This window comes from Zootoca vivipara, chromosome 17 (assembly GCF_963506605.1).
Source record: "Zootoca vivipara chromosome 17, rZooViv1.1, whole genome shotgun sequence".
Classification (NCBI taxonomy): domain Eukaryota; kingdom Metazoa; phylum Chordata; class Lepidosauria; order Squamata; family Lacertidae; genus Zootoca; species Zootoca vivipara.
In genome coordinates, this window is record NC_083292.1 from 4,932,622 (window position 1) to 4,945,761 (window position 13,140).

General features: G+C 47.0%; 1 protein-coding gene across 3 annotated transcripts in view; it reads left to right on the forward strand.

Moving 5' to 3' along the window:
* The window catches only part of LOC118075638 (calcium release-activated calcium channel protein 1), a 30,996-nt gene extending 22,436 nt beyond the window's left edge, over positions 1-8,560 (forward strand). For all 3 annotated transcript variants that reach the window (XM_060269262.1, XM_035097730.2, XM_060269263.1), the window contains one exon: positions 431-8,560. In XM_060269262.1, the coding sequence (XP_060125245.1) occupies positions 437-1,003 (567 nt within the window). In that variant the 5' untranslated portion in view covers positions 431-436 and the 3' untranslated portion in view covers positions 1,004-8,560. The remainder of the gene's footprint in view (positions 1-430) is intronic.
* Positions 8,561-13,140: the final 4,580 nt, after the last annotated feature.

Here is a 13,140-nt window from a genome sequence, read left to right on the forward strand (position 1 = left end):
TTCTTCCTGCTTTATTCTCCTAGTTGTTTCTAGTACACATTCCATTACATTGCAATATTTTCTTTTTTTTAAGAAAAACCTTGTTTATCCTTATTTATCATTAGCTATCTCCACGACATACTGTTGTGAACAGGGATTTTTGGAATGATTCATCTTCTTCTGTTCTATCCTTTCTGGGTGTCTCATGACCATATTATAAAGTTGTTGTGTTTCATGTTATAAACCAAGCACTGCCAGGAGTTGCTTCTTTCTGTTTCCCAATGCCTTCCTTAGCAATAAAACAGTTCAGTATGGCGCAAGCAAATTGTTACCCTGAAATTGTGCCCCAGAGAAAAAAGTTCGAGAAGCCCTGGCTCTTAGGTCCAAGGGCTGAACTGCTGCCGGGATACTCTGTGACCTGTTGCTGCCTTTTCTCTCCCCTGCCTCCCAGGTGGCCATGGTGGAAGTCCAGCTGGATGCTGACCACGACTACCCACCGGGACTCCTGATCGCCTTCAGTGCCTGCACGACGGTGCTGGTGGCCGTCCACCTCTTTGCCCTGATGGTCAGCACTTGCATCCTCCCAAACATCGAGGCCGTCAGCAACGTCCACAACCTCAACTCGGTCAAGGAGTCCCCCCACGAGCGCATGCACCGCCACATCGAGCTGGCCTGGGCTTTCTCCACCGTCATTGGGACTCTGCTCTTCCTGGCCGAGGTGGTCCTCCTCTGCTGGGTGAAGTTCCACCCGTTGAAGAAGAAGACCGCCGAAGGCGGGAAGGCCAGCAACATCACTGAGACCATCTCCGCTGGCGAGGCTGCGGCCATCACCTCAACCTCCATCATGGTTCCCTTTGGGCTAATTTTCATAGTGTTTGCGGTCCACTTCTACCGGTCATTGGTAACTCACAAGACGGACCGCCAGTTCCAGGAACTGAACGAACTGGCCGAGTTCGCGCGGCTCCAGGATCAGCTAGACCACAGAGGCGACACCCTCCCGCCTCCGGGCAGCCATTTTGCATAGATACTCAAACTATGAAAGTTTTGTTTTTGTTGTTTTTAAAGCCAGCCCAAATGTTTCTACTGTGTTCTGTTGACTCCCTTCTTCATGAATTTGGCTGGCCTGGAAAGACAGATTAGTAGTACTGCATCCTAGCTCTCTAGTGCTTTTAAAAATAACAGTACTGTAATGATTCAATGTGCTGTTCTTGCAGTATTTTGAAGGACTGGCACCCTGAGGTTCAGGTGCTGGAGAGGGGAATTTGGAATCTCTCCTCCTGCCGCCTCCTGACCTGTCGTCCAGATCCTTGTCTTTCGACGCTGATCCATCATGAGGGGAAATGGACATTCTGTCAGGTTGGGGGGTGGGCCTGTGGGGAGAAGGGAGGAAGTTAGAGGTTGTAAGGAAGTGCAGCATTTTACTTTGACATGTTTAGTAACTAGCAATGTCCCGGGGGGGGGGGGGAGGTGTTTGCTTGTCAGATTCATGTTGTAGCGACCTGAATGCAAACCTACTTGAGAGAATCAAGGAGCAATCTTTTGTTTTTGGCGTGATCCTGGGTTTCTTAAAACCCCAGGAGACAAGTAAGAAGTGGGCACACAGCTCCAGGCAACATCTCCCTGGAGGACAGAAAAGCTCTTAGCCCGAAAATTCAGTTTCCAAGTACCATGACTTGAGAGAGAGAGAGAGAGAGAGAGAGAGAGAGAGAGAGAGAGTTCTAGGCTGCAGGCCTATTTAACTTTTCAGTTCTATTTAACTCTTCAGTTCACTTGAGTTGAAGCAAAATTGAATACCGTAGGTAGAGAAACTGAGCACATTGGCTTTAAGTTAGCAGAACTTATACAGAATTTGGCGTTCTTTCCTGCAAAACATGGGTCATCTCTGAACACATTTTGGCTTTGTTTGTTTTAAATATTTCCAGCTCGTTTATATTCCAGGCCAGCACATCCTAACTTTACTTACCTTTGAGTGAGCCTCTTTGAACGTAGTGAGCTTACTTGCACGTAAGCATAGAAGATTGTAGAACAGGGATGGAGAGACCTGGCTGTTTATTGGGCTTCAGCTCCCATCAGCCTCAGCCAGCATGGCCCAATGGTCGGGAAGGACGATGGGAGTGGGAGTCCAGTGACATCATCAGGAAGCCCCCAGGCTCCCACCCCACCCCTGGGTTTTTGGAGAAAGTAAGAGCGATCCCCCCACCCCACCCCCGGTGTTAGAATGGAGAATACCATGGCAGCAAGGAATTGCTATAGGCAGTGCTGTCCCTGGGTCAGAAGTTAATTGTTCCCTTCATTAAGGAATTTGCATTTTGGAAGTGTCCCAAATTCCTTTTGAGTCTTGCTGCTTGGAGATTTTGTTATGCTAGAACTTTTATACAGGACTCTTCCAGTGGCAGCTAGTAATGGCATCACTTGACCACCTCGGCAGCTGCACCGCAAATATCCAACCATTTTCACTGCCTTGGTTAAAATAGCCTTGGCAAACTGGTTCTGTTTCTGCAGTGTGTGCAGACCGTTGGTCCTGTGCTTCCCACCCATAGAACCAAAGCCCTTGTTTACCTTTGGGAGAAAGTGTATTTGGCTTAAGAGCCAAAGTGTTCTTCTGCCTGTTCCTGAGGGTCAGGCTCCGTTCCCAGCAGAGCTTCCCTGGGGGAACACTATAGCCCAGAATTAAAGACTGTTGTGAGTCATTTTGGGGATTTGAAATGCAGTGTTTAATTTAAAGCAAAGAAATAAATGCAGGAAATATACAGTACAAAACTGTTTATTGTGAGGACCATGCCTGTACACAAATATCAACACAACAATCATTAAAAATGTTAAAATTCATTACATGCTATCCCAACGAAACCTTCATCCCACAAAACAGGAAGAGAAGGAAAACAAGCAACGAGTTAAACAGACGATGAAGGGGTCTTTACTTTTATCATCCATAAATCTTTCCCCGGCTTTCATGGCCTTCATCACAAAGACCGCTGCCACATGGGCAAATGCAGGAAACTGCCTTGTCACTGGGCAGAGTAGTTTTCAGTTTGGCGCAATATTGCCCCCTCTTCCTGGCAGCAGCTCTGCAGAGTCCCAGGGTTTCAAACAGAAGTCTGTGCCAGTCCCAGATGGCGGGGATTGATGCTCTGCCCCTGAGCTAAGGTCCTTCCTTTGGACCTCTGCACATGGTGCTTTAGAAAGCCCTTTGCCACGGGGCTTTTCAGCTCAAAATAGGCATGGGGAAACAGCAAGGGAGGCCATGGTAAACAGGAAGAAAATACGAATATGTGATTGTTTCAGTTGCACATACTTGGTTCCAGTAGGTATTGTGGGTTGTTCCCAAAGGTTTGGCTTCACCCCCTGATGACCCACAGCAACCTTCACCAACATCTGGTGCCTTCCAGATGTTGTTAGACCAGGCTTTCCCAAACTAAGGCCCGGGGGCCGGATGCGGCCTGCGAGGCTTTTTTATGCGGCCCCTGGCACCCCCTGCCGCCCACTGCTGCCGTGTGCTCTTAACGGCGCGGCTCCCCACTTTCAGGTCGCTGGAGCATCGGAAATAGCTTGTGCACATGCACAAGCGTAATTTCCGGCACACTTCTGGGTCGGAGGAGGCCCATGCGCATGCGCACAAGCTATTTCTGCTGTTCCCGTGACCCGGAAGTGTGCTGGAAATCGCGTGTGCACACGCGTATGGGTGCACGCTCCCACGTGCTCCGGCCCACAGCACAATTGGCGCTGGCGGCACTGGCCCTCGGCAACGTAAGTTTGGGGACCCCTGTGTTAGACTGACATCTGGGGGTGGCTCCAGGTGGAGGCTGCCTGTGCAGGATGGATCCCTTGTCAAATTCTGCCTATAGCAATTCCTTAAAACCACTTTTCCAGAGGGACCCGTGTGTTCACGTGTTGGCAGCAAAACAACATACGGTGTTGTGGCTGCCTAAAAGCAACCAACACATTTATTATGACAGAAGCTTCCAGGAACTGCAGTCGGCTTCGTCAGATGCAAAACTGGTGTTTGCTTTGGTGTGCTGTGCTCTTTGATGGCAAGAGGGAAGGAAGGCAGTGGATGTGCTTTGTCCTTGCGCTCTCTCTCGCTCTCTCTCTCTCCCCCCCCCAAAAAAAATTTACTGCTGGACTTAACAGGACTTTGAAGTGGACGTTTGGTGTTAAAATTACTGCTGGACTCTCTGGGACTAATTAACTGCTGTTTATTTCTGCCTGGGATGCTTGAAAGACAGTCTAGGAGGGTCTGGAGCTCCAGCTCATCAGCGTTGCTGTCCGTCCGGTTTGAAGAAATCGGGGAGTTCCACTTTTCGTTTTGGGTCTGTTTTCTCTTCCAAAGTGCCTTGCATTTCCCCTCAGCAACTGACGATACACTTGCTTTGGCAGTGTATTCCTGCAGCAGGTTAACTTGCAGAAGTGAAGCACTTTTTACTCTTTTACTACTGAAGTGAACGCTGGAGTAAAGCTGCCCTCCAGAGACTGTTGGACTGCAGTTGGGGGTGGTGGGAACTGTAGTACCTGGAGGGCGTCAGGTTGAGGGAGGAAGTCTGCTGTAACCATAGATGTTTCTAGACTATTCACTTGGCTCCAGAAGTGAATATATATTATTATTTAAATAGCTTGGGGAAATGTTTGGATCAGGCACCCCCAAACTGCGGCCCTCCAGATGTTTTGGCCTACAACTCCCATGATCCCTAGCTAACAGGACCAGTGGTCAGGGATGATGGGAATTGTAGTCCAAAACATCTGGAGGGCCGAAGTTTGGGGATGCCTGGTTTGGATCAACAATTGGTCCCGAAATGAGAGTACCTAATTTATATCATTTATATACCACTCTTTAAAACAAAAACAAAAATGTATGAATCGGATTCTGATCTGTAATTTGGCGAAGGGAATCTGGCCCTCTAGGTGCTGCTTGACTACAACCGCCATCATCCCTGACCATTGGCCATTCTGGCTGGGGCTGGCAGGAGTTGGGAGTCCATCAGCATCTGGACAGCCACATGCTCCCTATCCCTGCAGTAAGGAATCTGAAAGCTACTAGCTGTATTTTTTTCTTCCTTATGCAACCTCTTCTGTGGTGTCTTGGAAAATATTTTCAGGTTCTTTAGGAACATTAAACTTTTGGAACTGATGTGCGTTTACTTTTTGGCACACTGAAGTCTCTGTATAGAAGTGTTTATCAAGAAGGCTTTGAAATGTATTTTTGTGTTCTATTTTTATTTTATTCTTAAGGGGCAATCCTCATTGCTTCGTTTTTGGAGTGTCAAAACACTGCTGTGCTCAGAGTTCTGGGCAAATCTCTTCAGTGCTTGTGATGGGAGCCTGGAATGCGGGATGTGTTTGAATTGGAGGGTTATTTCAGGATGTGTGTGTGTGTGTGTGTGTGTGTGTGTGTGTGTGTGTTATCAAAGTACTGTGTTCTTTGTGTGATGGCGTTGCCTCTAGAAAAGGGGTGAGGAACCAGAAGCCCTTCAGGTGTTGCTAAGCTACAGCGCCCATCATTCCTGACCCTTGGCTGTGCTGACTCACTTACATACTCTTTTTCTTTTTAAAGTCTCTAGCCCTCATCGTTAACCATATTTTTTTTCACAAACAAAATGGCCCTCATCATGATAAGAGAGATAATGAAAAATGCAAGAGTCGGATTTAGATAAAAGGCTCCCCACCTGTACTAAAAAAGGAGACACCCTAAATTATGTGCATCTTCACTGAGCTAGTAAACTTCCCTATGCAGGGCTGGAAAAATACTTGAAATCAGTAGATGCCAGCACCAATTTTTTATGTACTCAAGTAGGAGGAACACCTGCCTTGCATGCAGAAGGCTGCAGCTTCAATCCCCGACACCTCCAGGCGTTGCTGCTTAAAACCCCAGAGATCCTCTCCTGGGCAGCGTAGATCAGGGGTTCACAAACTCTGTTCAGGTGGTTCTGCAGCATGACTGTGGCTTTGTGACTAAAGACAGGAGGCGTTGCATTGAATGTGTATTTTTATGACTGCTTTTATTTCCTATATACTGCATTTCATTGTATTACAATTTGCGTTCTTTGGAATCAAATCGCTATACCATTAAATACAATATATAAGGGCAGGGAAAGAGGCAATAAAATGCAAGTAAAACTCTTGCAGCATTTAGCACAGTGGTCTGTCCAGATGCTCTGCAATTTTTAAGTGGTCAGGGGGCGGGGGCCAATGATGTAGACCAGGCACGTCCAACAGGTAGATCGTGATCTACCGGTAGATCACTGGACATCTGTGGTAGATCACTGGCTCCCCCCCCCAAAGAAGCTCAACAACTTTGGCTCCCCTAAAAAATGCTCAACATTTTAGCCTTTCACCCCCCCCCCCAAAAAAAGAGGGCTTTCCTCCCACCTCAGAAAAGCTCAACAGCTCTGACCTGAATCCCTAAAAATGGGCCTTCCTCCTTCCTAAAAAATCTCAACAACTTTGACCTGAACCCCTAAAAATGGGGCTTTCCTCCTCCCTAAAAAAGCTTAACAACTTTGACCTGAACCCCCCAAAAGGGGGTGGATCACTGCCACTTTTTAACTCTGTGAGTAGATCGCAGTCTCTTTGGAGTTGGCCACCCCTGATGTAGACAATATAGAGCTAGTTGAAGTGACTCTTCCTACGTTCCTTTAGAAGCCACCTGAACTCATTCCATTTCTCTCCCTCTCCTAGTGCTCTTCCGATATATTTTTTATTATTTTTGTTTTTTGCATTCATGACAATTTACCAACGAAGGCTGTTGTTAGAATGTGGCTGGCGCTTGTGGGATCCGCTCTGTGGATCTCACACATTCCTCTCCTAGGCTGGGTTTTGCAGAGAGAGCGAAAAGGGAGGAGATGAGCCCAGGAGGAGAAACCCTCCCCAGCAGAGCAACTGAGGGACGCTGCAGGTCTCTTCCTACTCCCCAGATTCCCGTTACCCAAAAGGAGAAGCAGGTGCCCATTTTTTTTTTGCCGAACTTGCTGGTTGCCTGGCCCAACAACAACAACAACAACAAGGAAACGGACCCCTCTTCCTCCCTCCAATCTCTGCAGGGCTTCATCCTAGCTCTATTTGTGTAGCTTGGGGTTGAAGACAGTGTTACAAATGCATTTTTTTTAGCTTCCTAAAGAGCTTAGGAGGAGTCATGTTAGCCTGCAGCAAACACAACCGAAAGAGCAAGTTCACAGGACACACAGCCCAAACTTCCTGGAGAGGAGCTCGCACCCGCTTTGCTCTTCCCGGTCCTTTGTGCTGCCACGCTGAGCCAAGCCAGAGTTTTGGCTGAGCAGGTCGCCCACACGGAGCCTTGGGGTTCAGCCCTCTTCTTGCTAACCATGGCCTCTAGCCAAGAGCAGTAGGTCTGCAGCGAAATGGACCGGGGAGGAGGAAAGTGGCTGCTGACTTCTCTCCAGGATAATAATAATAATAATAATAATAATAATAATAATAATAATAATAATAATAATAATTTATTATTTATACCACGCCCATCTGGCCGGGTTCCCCCAGCCACTCTGGGCGGCTTCCAACAAAATATTAAAATACAGAAATCCATCAAACATTAAAAGCTTCCCTAAACAGGGCTGCCTTGAGATGCCTTCTAAAGGTCTGGTAGTTGTTGTTCTCTTTGACCTCTGGTGGGAGGGCATTCCACAGGGTGGGTGCCACTACCGAGAAGGCCATCTGCCTGGTTCCCTGTAGCTTTGCTTCTCGTAGCGAGGGAACCGCCAGAAGGCCCTCGGCGCTGGACCTCAGTGTCCGGGCAGAACGATGGGGGAGGAGACGCTCCTTCAGGTATACTGGACCGAGGCCGTTTAGGGCTTTAAAGGTCAGCACCAACACTTTGAATTGTGCTCGGAAACGTACTGGGAGCCTGCATGGAGAGATCTGCACGGTCTTGCTAAGCCAGGCAACAGCAGCCAGGTAGCTTGGAGATGTTTCAGACCACAACTCTCACCACCTGCCAAGCGATGTCTTCACTGGTGCGAGTTGTGGTCCGAAAAATCTGGAGGGCAGCATGTTGGGAAGGCTGTATGACTCACTGCACCATGCAATTCGGGTCACAGCCTTGTATCGTAAAATGTTTGACAGTTCAGTTTTGGCAGAAGCCACAAACCTGATGTTTGAAGAGAAGGATGCAGAGGAAAGAAATATATAACCTTTCCTCAGAGAGAGTCGAGGCAAAACAAGTGATGGATGGGGTTGTCTGGTACACATCTGTCCTCTGAAAAGGGATACGGCAGGGGGCTGTAGCCAGCAGGGTGCCAGTCTTTTGGCTTCACTTTAAAATAGTGATTCACTCCTGTTTTCCTTCTGCATGCAACGTATGTGTACCTACCTATCTGGGTCAGTGGCCTTTTCATACACCTGATGACTCTATGAACTTAGAAGGTGCTGCCAGGGGCTTCTGTTGATTTCATTTCCCCTCTTTTATGATGAGTATCAGGTGGGGGGCACGGACAAAAAAAGACTGTATAAGATACTGTATAAGCTCACTCCCTTTTACACTGCAAGAGACCAGTGAGCCAATACGGGGTGTATTTTGAAGGTGTTGAGATCATCTTAATGAGCTCTGCCTTCAGATTAAGCCTGTAACCTTTTTAAAAATAAATAAATGCAGGGTGTTTGGAATGCAGACTTCAACACAAAATCATAGTAGGTCTGTTGCTGTTCTTCATGCCATGTAGCAATGTTTTTACGGCATATTTGCACAACTGGGCTTTCCTCAGGTGATGGTAAGCCACTTTGGATCTGAAACCCAACAGCAAAGTGAGTTGCAAAGAGCCCCAAGATAACCGGGGACTCTTTATTCTCCCCTGTGTTCACCTTGAGGTCGTTGCTGAATATATTGAAAGTCAGCGGAACCTGGAATTTGCCTCAGGTGCAGCACGAAAGGGGTGGGGCAAAAGTTGCTGCTTTAAACAAGGCCAGCAATACACGCAGCACCTGAGAACCTAGGTGCATGGACATGCCTTGTTTTGAGTCAGACCTTTGGTCCATCTAGCCCAATATTGCCTGCTCTGGCTGGCAGTGGCTCTCTTGCCAACCACCTGGCCTTTCCCATCTCCTGATAATATTTTAATTGGAGGCGCTGGTGATTGGACCTGTGACTTTGCCTATTCAAAGCCTGTGCTTGACAACAGCTATAATAAATATTTATTCTGCCGTTGGGCCGGACCTTCCTCTCCTGAGATCCATGCCCCCTCCCTGCATCCCTTTTGGCACAGTGAAAGTTCGCATCAAGAGCCAGCTGCCAGTCAGTGATGGAGGTCCTCTGCTGCTGCTATTATTATTATTATTAATTAATTGATTAATTAAAGGTGTATGCTGCCCTTCATCCAAAGATCCCAGGGTGGTTCACAACAGAAAAATAGAAAATCAGAATGTGAAATACAATACAAAACAAACAGATTGAAAAAGCCATAGAATGACAATCAGCCGAAGAGAAATGGTTTTTGTCTGACACCTAAAAATATGTACAGTAATGAAAACCCCAGGCAAGCCTCCCTGGGGAGAGCGTCCCACAAGCAGGACTGCTACCCTCTGGACCTCTCGTGGACGAGGCACATGAAAAAGGGCCTCCCCTGAATCCTGACCTAGTTCACCTGCAATTTATTTTGCACTAAGTTTCTCACACACACCAGATACCCACTTGGTCACCCTTATTCCCATAGCAGGGGATCTCTACAGCAGGCCAGGCAGTCCGAGACATCACAGCATCACTTGGCATGACATCACTAAATCCAAAATGCAGTGCGCCTTGAAATCCTGTGTTGGAAGGACTGAGGCTGCGATCCTAAACACATCCCTGAGGCCGGATGCCCCTTGAATTCAAGATGACTTAGAGTTGTGCTGTAAGCTGTCCTGAAATGTGATGCAGAATCTGGGGTGGGGGAGTCTGTGGTATTCCCGATATTGGACTCCAAGTCCCATCAGCCCCAGTCAGTAAGGCTCGTGGTCAGGGATGATGGGAGTTGTAGTCCAGCAACAGCTGGAGGACCACAAGCTCCCCGTCCCTGGTTCACAAGATCAAAGCAATGGCTCTGGTGGTGGTTTTTAATAAGTCCTCCTCTTGGGGGTATAGGACAGGAATGTGGACTTCTCTCATTTCCCCAGAAGCTATGCAAAATGTGCCTGGGCAATCTGGGCCAGGAGGGCCAAAGGTGGGCTTCCAGAACAGGCTGTGCAGGCTCCCCACAGGCCCCACTCCTCACCCATCCTGCTGTGCTTTTGCCTGGCTGGAATATGTCCTTGAATGGTGAGGAAGCACCGCTTGCTTGCTTGCTTGCTTGCTTGCTTGCTTGCTTGCTCGCTTGCTCGCTTGCATGGATAGAGAGGGGAAGGGGGGTGTCCATGAGGAAACACACTCCTTGGATTGGAAAGGTTTCTCCACTCCTGGTCTAGACAAACACACAGTTCTAGCCCCTAATTAATCAATTAATTAATGAGCCATTATGATGGTAACTTATTCATAAATGTAACTTTTTACGATTGTATAGATGAGTTTGCAACATTGGGGGGGGGGATTTTTTCAAATGTGCAATTTTTATCAGTTGATGGTTTTGCCAAAGATTTGGGGGGGCGGGGGGGGGGTCCTTTGCAAGTTCTATGGGATTTTGTCAGCAATTTCTCACCATGTACACAAATATTATTTGATGTATCTTGGGAAGGACAGAGTTGACAATTGTCATACAGTAATAAGTAGATTTGGCTCTGTGATGCGTACTACCTGGTTTGGGTGGGCTGGTTGCTTGTTTTTTAATCACTTTTCTGTTGAAGGATTTTTACCTATTCTAGTTTGAAAATAATTGCTAAGATGACTAAAAATGAAACTAGAAAATTAAAATTATTTTTCCAGTTTACTCTCTGTGCATTTTGTATGCAGTCTCTTTCTTCTGGGGAGGGATATCTATCCCCCCCCCAAAGTGCTTTGCAGCTCAACAAAGGAGGAAGAATTTCTGCTGCTTTGTACATCGCCATCAATTGTGCAGGGTGCTTGCAAAATAACTAAACAGGTATTAGAAGTCACTGGCCCTACTGAACACCTTCCAAGATTGTAATGGCCACTCACATTATATACAGAGCTCATAGCCCACCTACTCTCAGCAGCCAGAAGCCTCAGCCAGACACTGGAGAGACCTGTCAGGAGTAAGCATGGACCAAGGGTACCAAATTGTACGGGAAACAGCCTTATTAGAAAAACTAACCAGAAAAATGAAACTGACGCAGGAACAAATAGAAGAGGATGCCTTCACCCCAGTATGGCTCCCCTTTATCACACACACACAGCACAGCCCAACAAGGCAGCAATAGGAACCCACTGACAGCATAAGAATCAATCTGGCTTACCTGACCCGACAAGCCCTCCGCCCCCTCACAAATGCAAACAAACCCCACTGCAACCAACCACACCATGGGCCCCCAACCCCTCTCACTACCAAGGAAATGTAATAAATAGAGAACCTACCCAGTTGACAAAGGTCCGTATAGTTAAAGCTATGGTTTTCCCAGTAGTGATGTATGGAAGTGAGAGCTGGACCATAAAGAAGGCTGATCGCCGAAGTATTGATGCTTTTGAATTATGGTGCTGGAGGAGACTCTTGAGAGTCCCATGGACTGCAAGAAGATCAAACCTATCCATTCTGAAGGAAATCAGCCCTGAGTGCTCACTGGAAGGACAGATCCTGAAGCTGAGGCTCCAAGACTTTGGCCACCTCATGAGAAGAGAAGACTCCCTGGAAAAGAACTTGATGTTGGAAAAGATGGAGGGCACAAGGAGAAGGGGACGACAGAGGACGAGATGGTTGGACAGTGTTCTCGAAGCTACGAACATGAGTTTGACCAAACTGCGGGAGGCAGTGCAAGACAGAAGTGCCTGGCGTGCTCTGGTCCATGGGGTCACGAAGAGTCGGACACGACTAAACAACAACAACCACCCAGTTGACACTAACCCAAAACCCCACACGCACACTATATAAAATATGGGTAAGCAAACTAAAGCCCGGGGGCTGGATCCAGCCCAATTGCCTTCTAAATCCAGCCCATGGACAGTCTGGGAATCAGCATGTTTTTACATGAGTAGAATGTGTCCTTTTATTTAAAATGCATCTCTGGGTTATTTGTGGGGCATAGGAATTTGTTCATTTTTATTTTCCTTCAAAATATAGTCTGGCCCACCACAGGGTCTGAGGGACAGTGGACCAGCCCCCTGCTGAAAAAGTTTGCTGCCCCCTGTTATAAAAGAATAGAAACCTCCCCACCCACACCCCTCCTCTCCTCCCCTCTTCTTTCCCAACCTTATACTTTACTCAACACTTGAAGTGCAGAATGTTTGAGGACCAGGACATTCACAGGGAAACCAAAATGCTTGTTTACAAACACTATTTCCAACTTCTCGAAAGATTCCATCAACAGTTTCTGAAAAATCTTACACATCACTTGGGAAGACAGGCAAACTAATATCAATGATTCTTCAACATTAACTTCGTTGGACTGGTCATGTTGTGCGGATGCCTGATTATCGTCTTCCAAAGCAACTACTCTATTCCGTCCTTTAAAATGGAAAGCGTCATGCTGGTGGTCAACGAAAGAGGTTTAAAGACTGTCTCAAGGCAAACCTTTAAAAATGTAGTATAAACACCAACAATTGGAAAACACTGGCCTGCGAGCACTCCAGTTGGAGAACAACCTTTACCAAAGGTGTCATGGGCTTTGAAGAAACTCAAACTCAGGATGCAAGGGAGAAACGTGCTAAGAGGAAAGCACGCTTGGCAAATCCACACTGTGATCAACTCCTGCCCGGGAACCAATGTCCCCACTGTGGAAGGACGTGTGGGTCCAGAATTGGCCTCCACAGTCACTTACGGACTCACTGTTAAAACCGTGTTTATGGAAGACAATCTTACTCGGCTACGAGGGATCGCCAAAGAATGTCTCACAACAAATGTAACTGATTTGTAAGAAAGACTGTACAACCTAAAAAAAGAGATAAGGCATGTACTTTTGTAAACTAAGAAAATCTTTAATAAAAATAAATTAAACACATAATTAAAAAAAAAACCAAACCTGCACGGGGTACTTTAAACTGGGATGAAAACCAAGGCTTAACAATCTGATTCAGAAATCATGGCAGGCCAGGGATTCATTCTAAATTTCATTCCTGGTTTCTCAGGATCACAA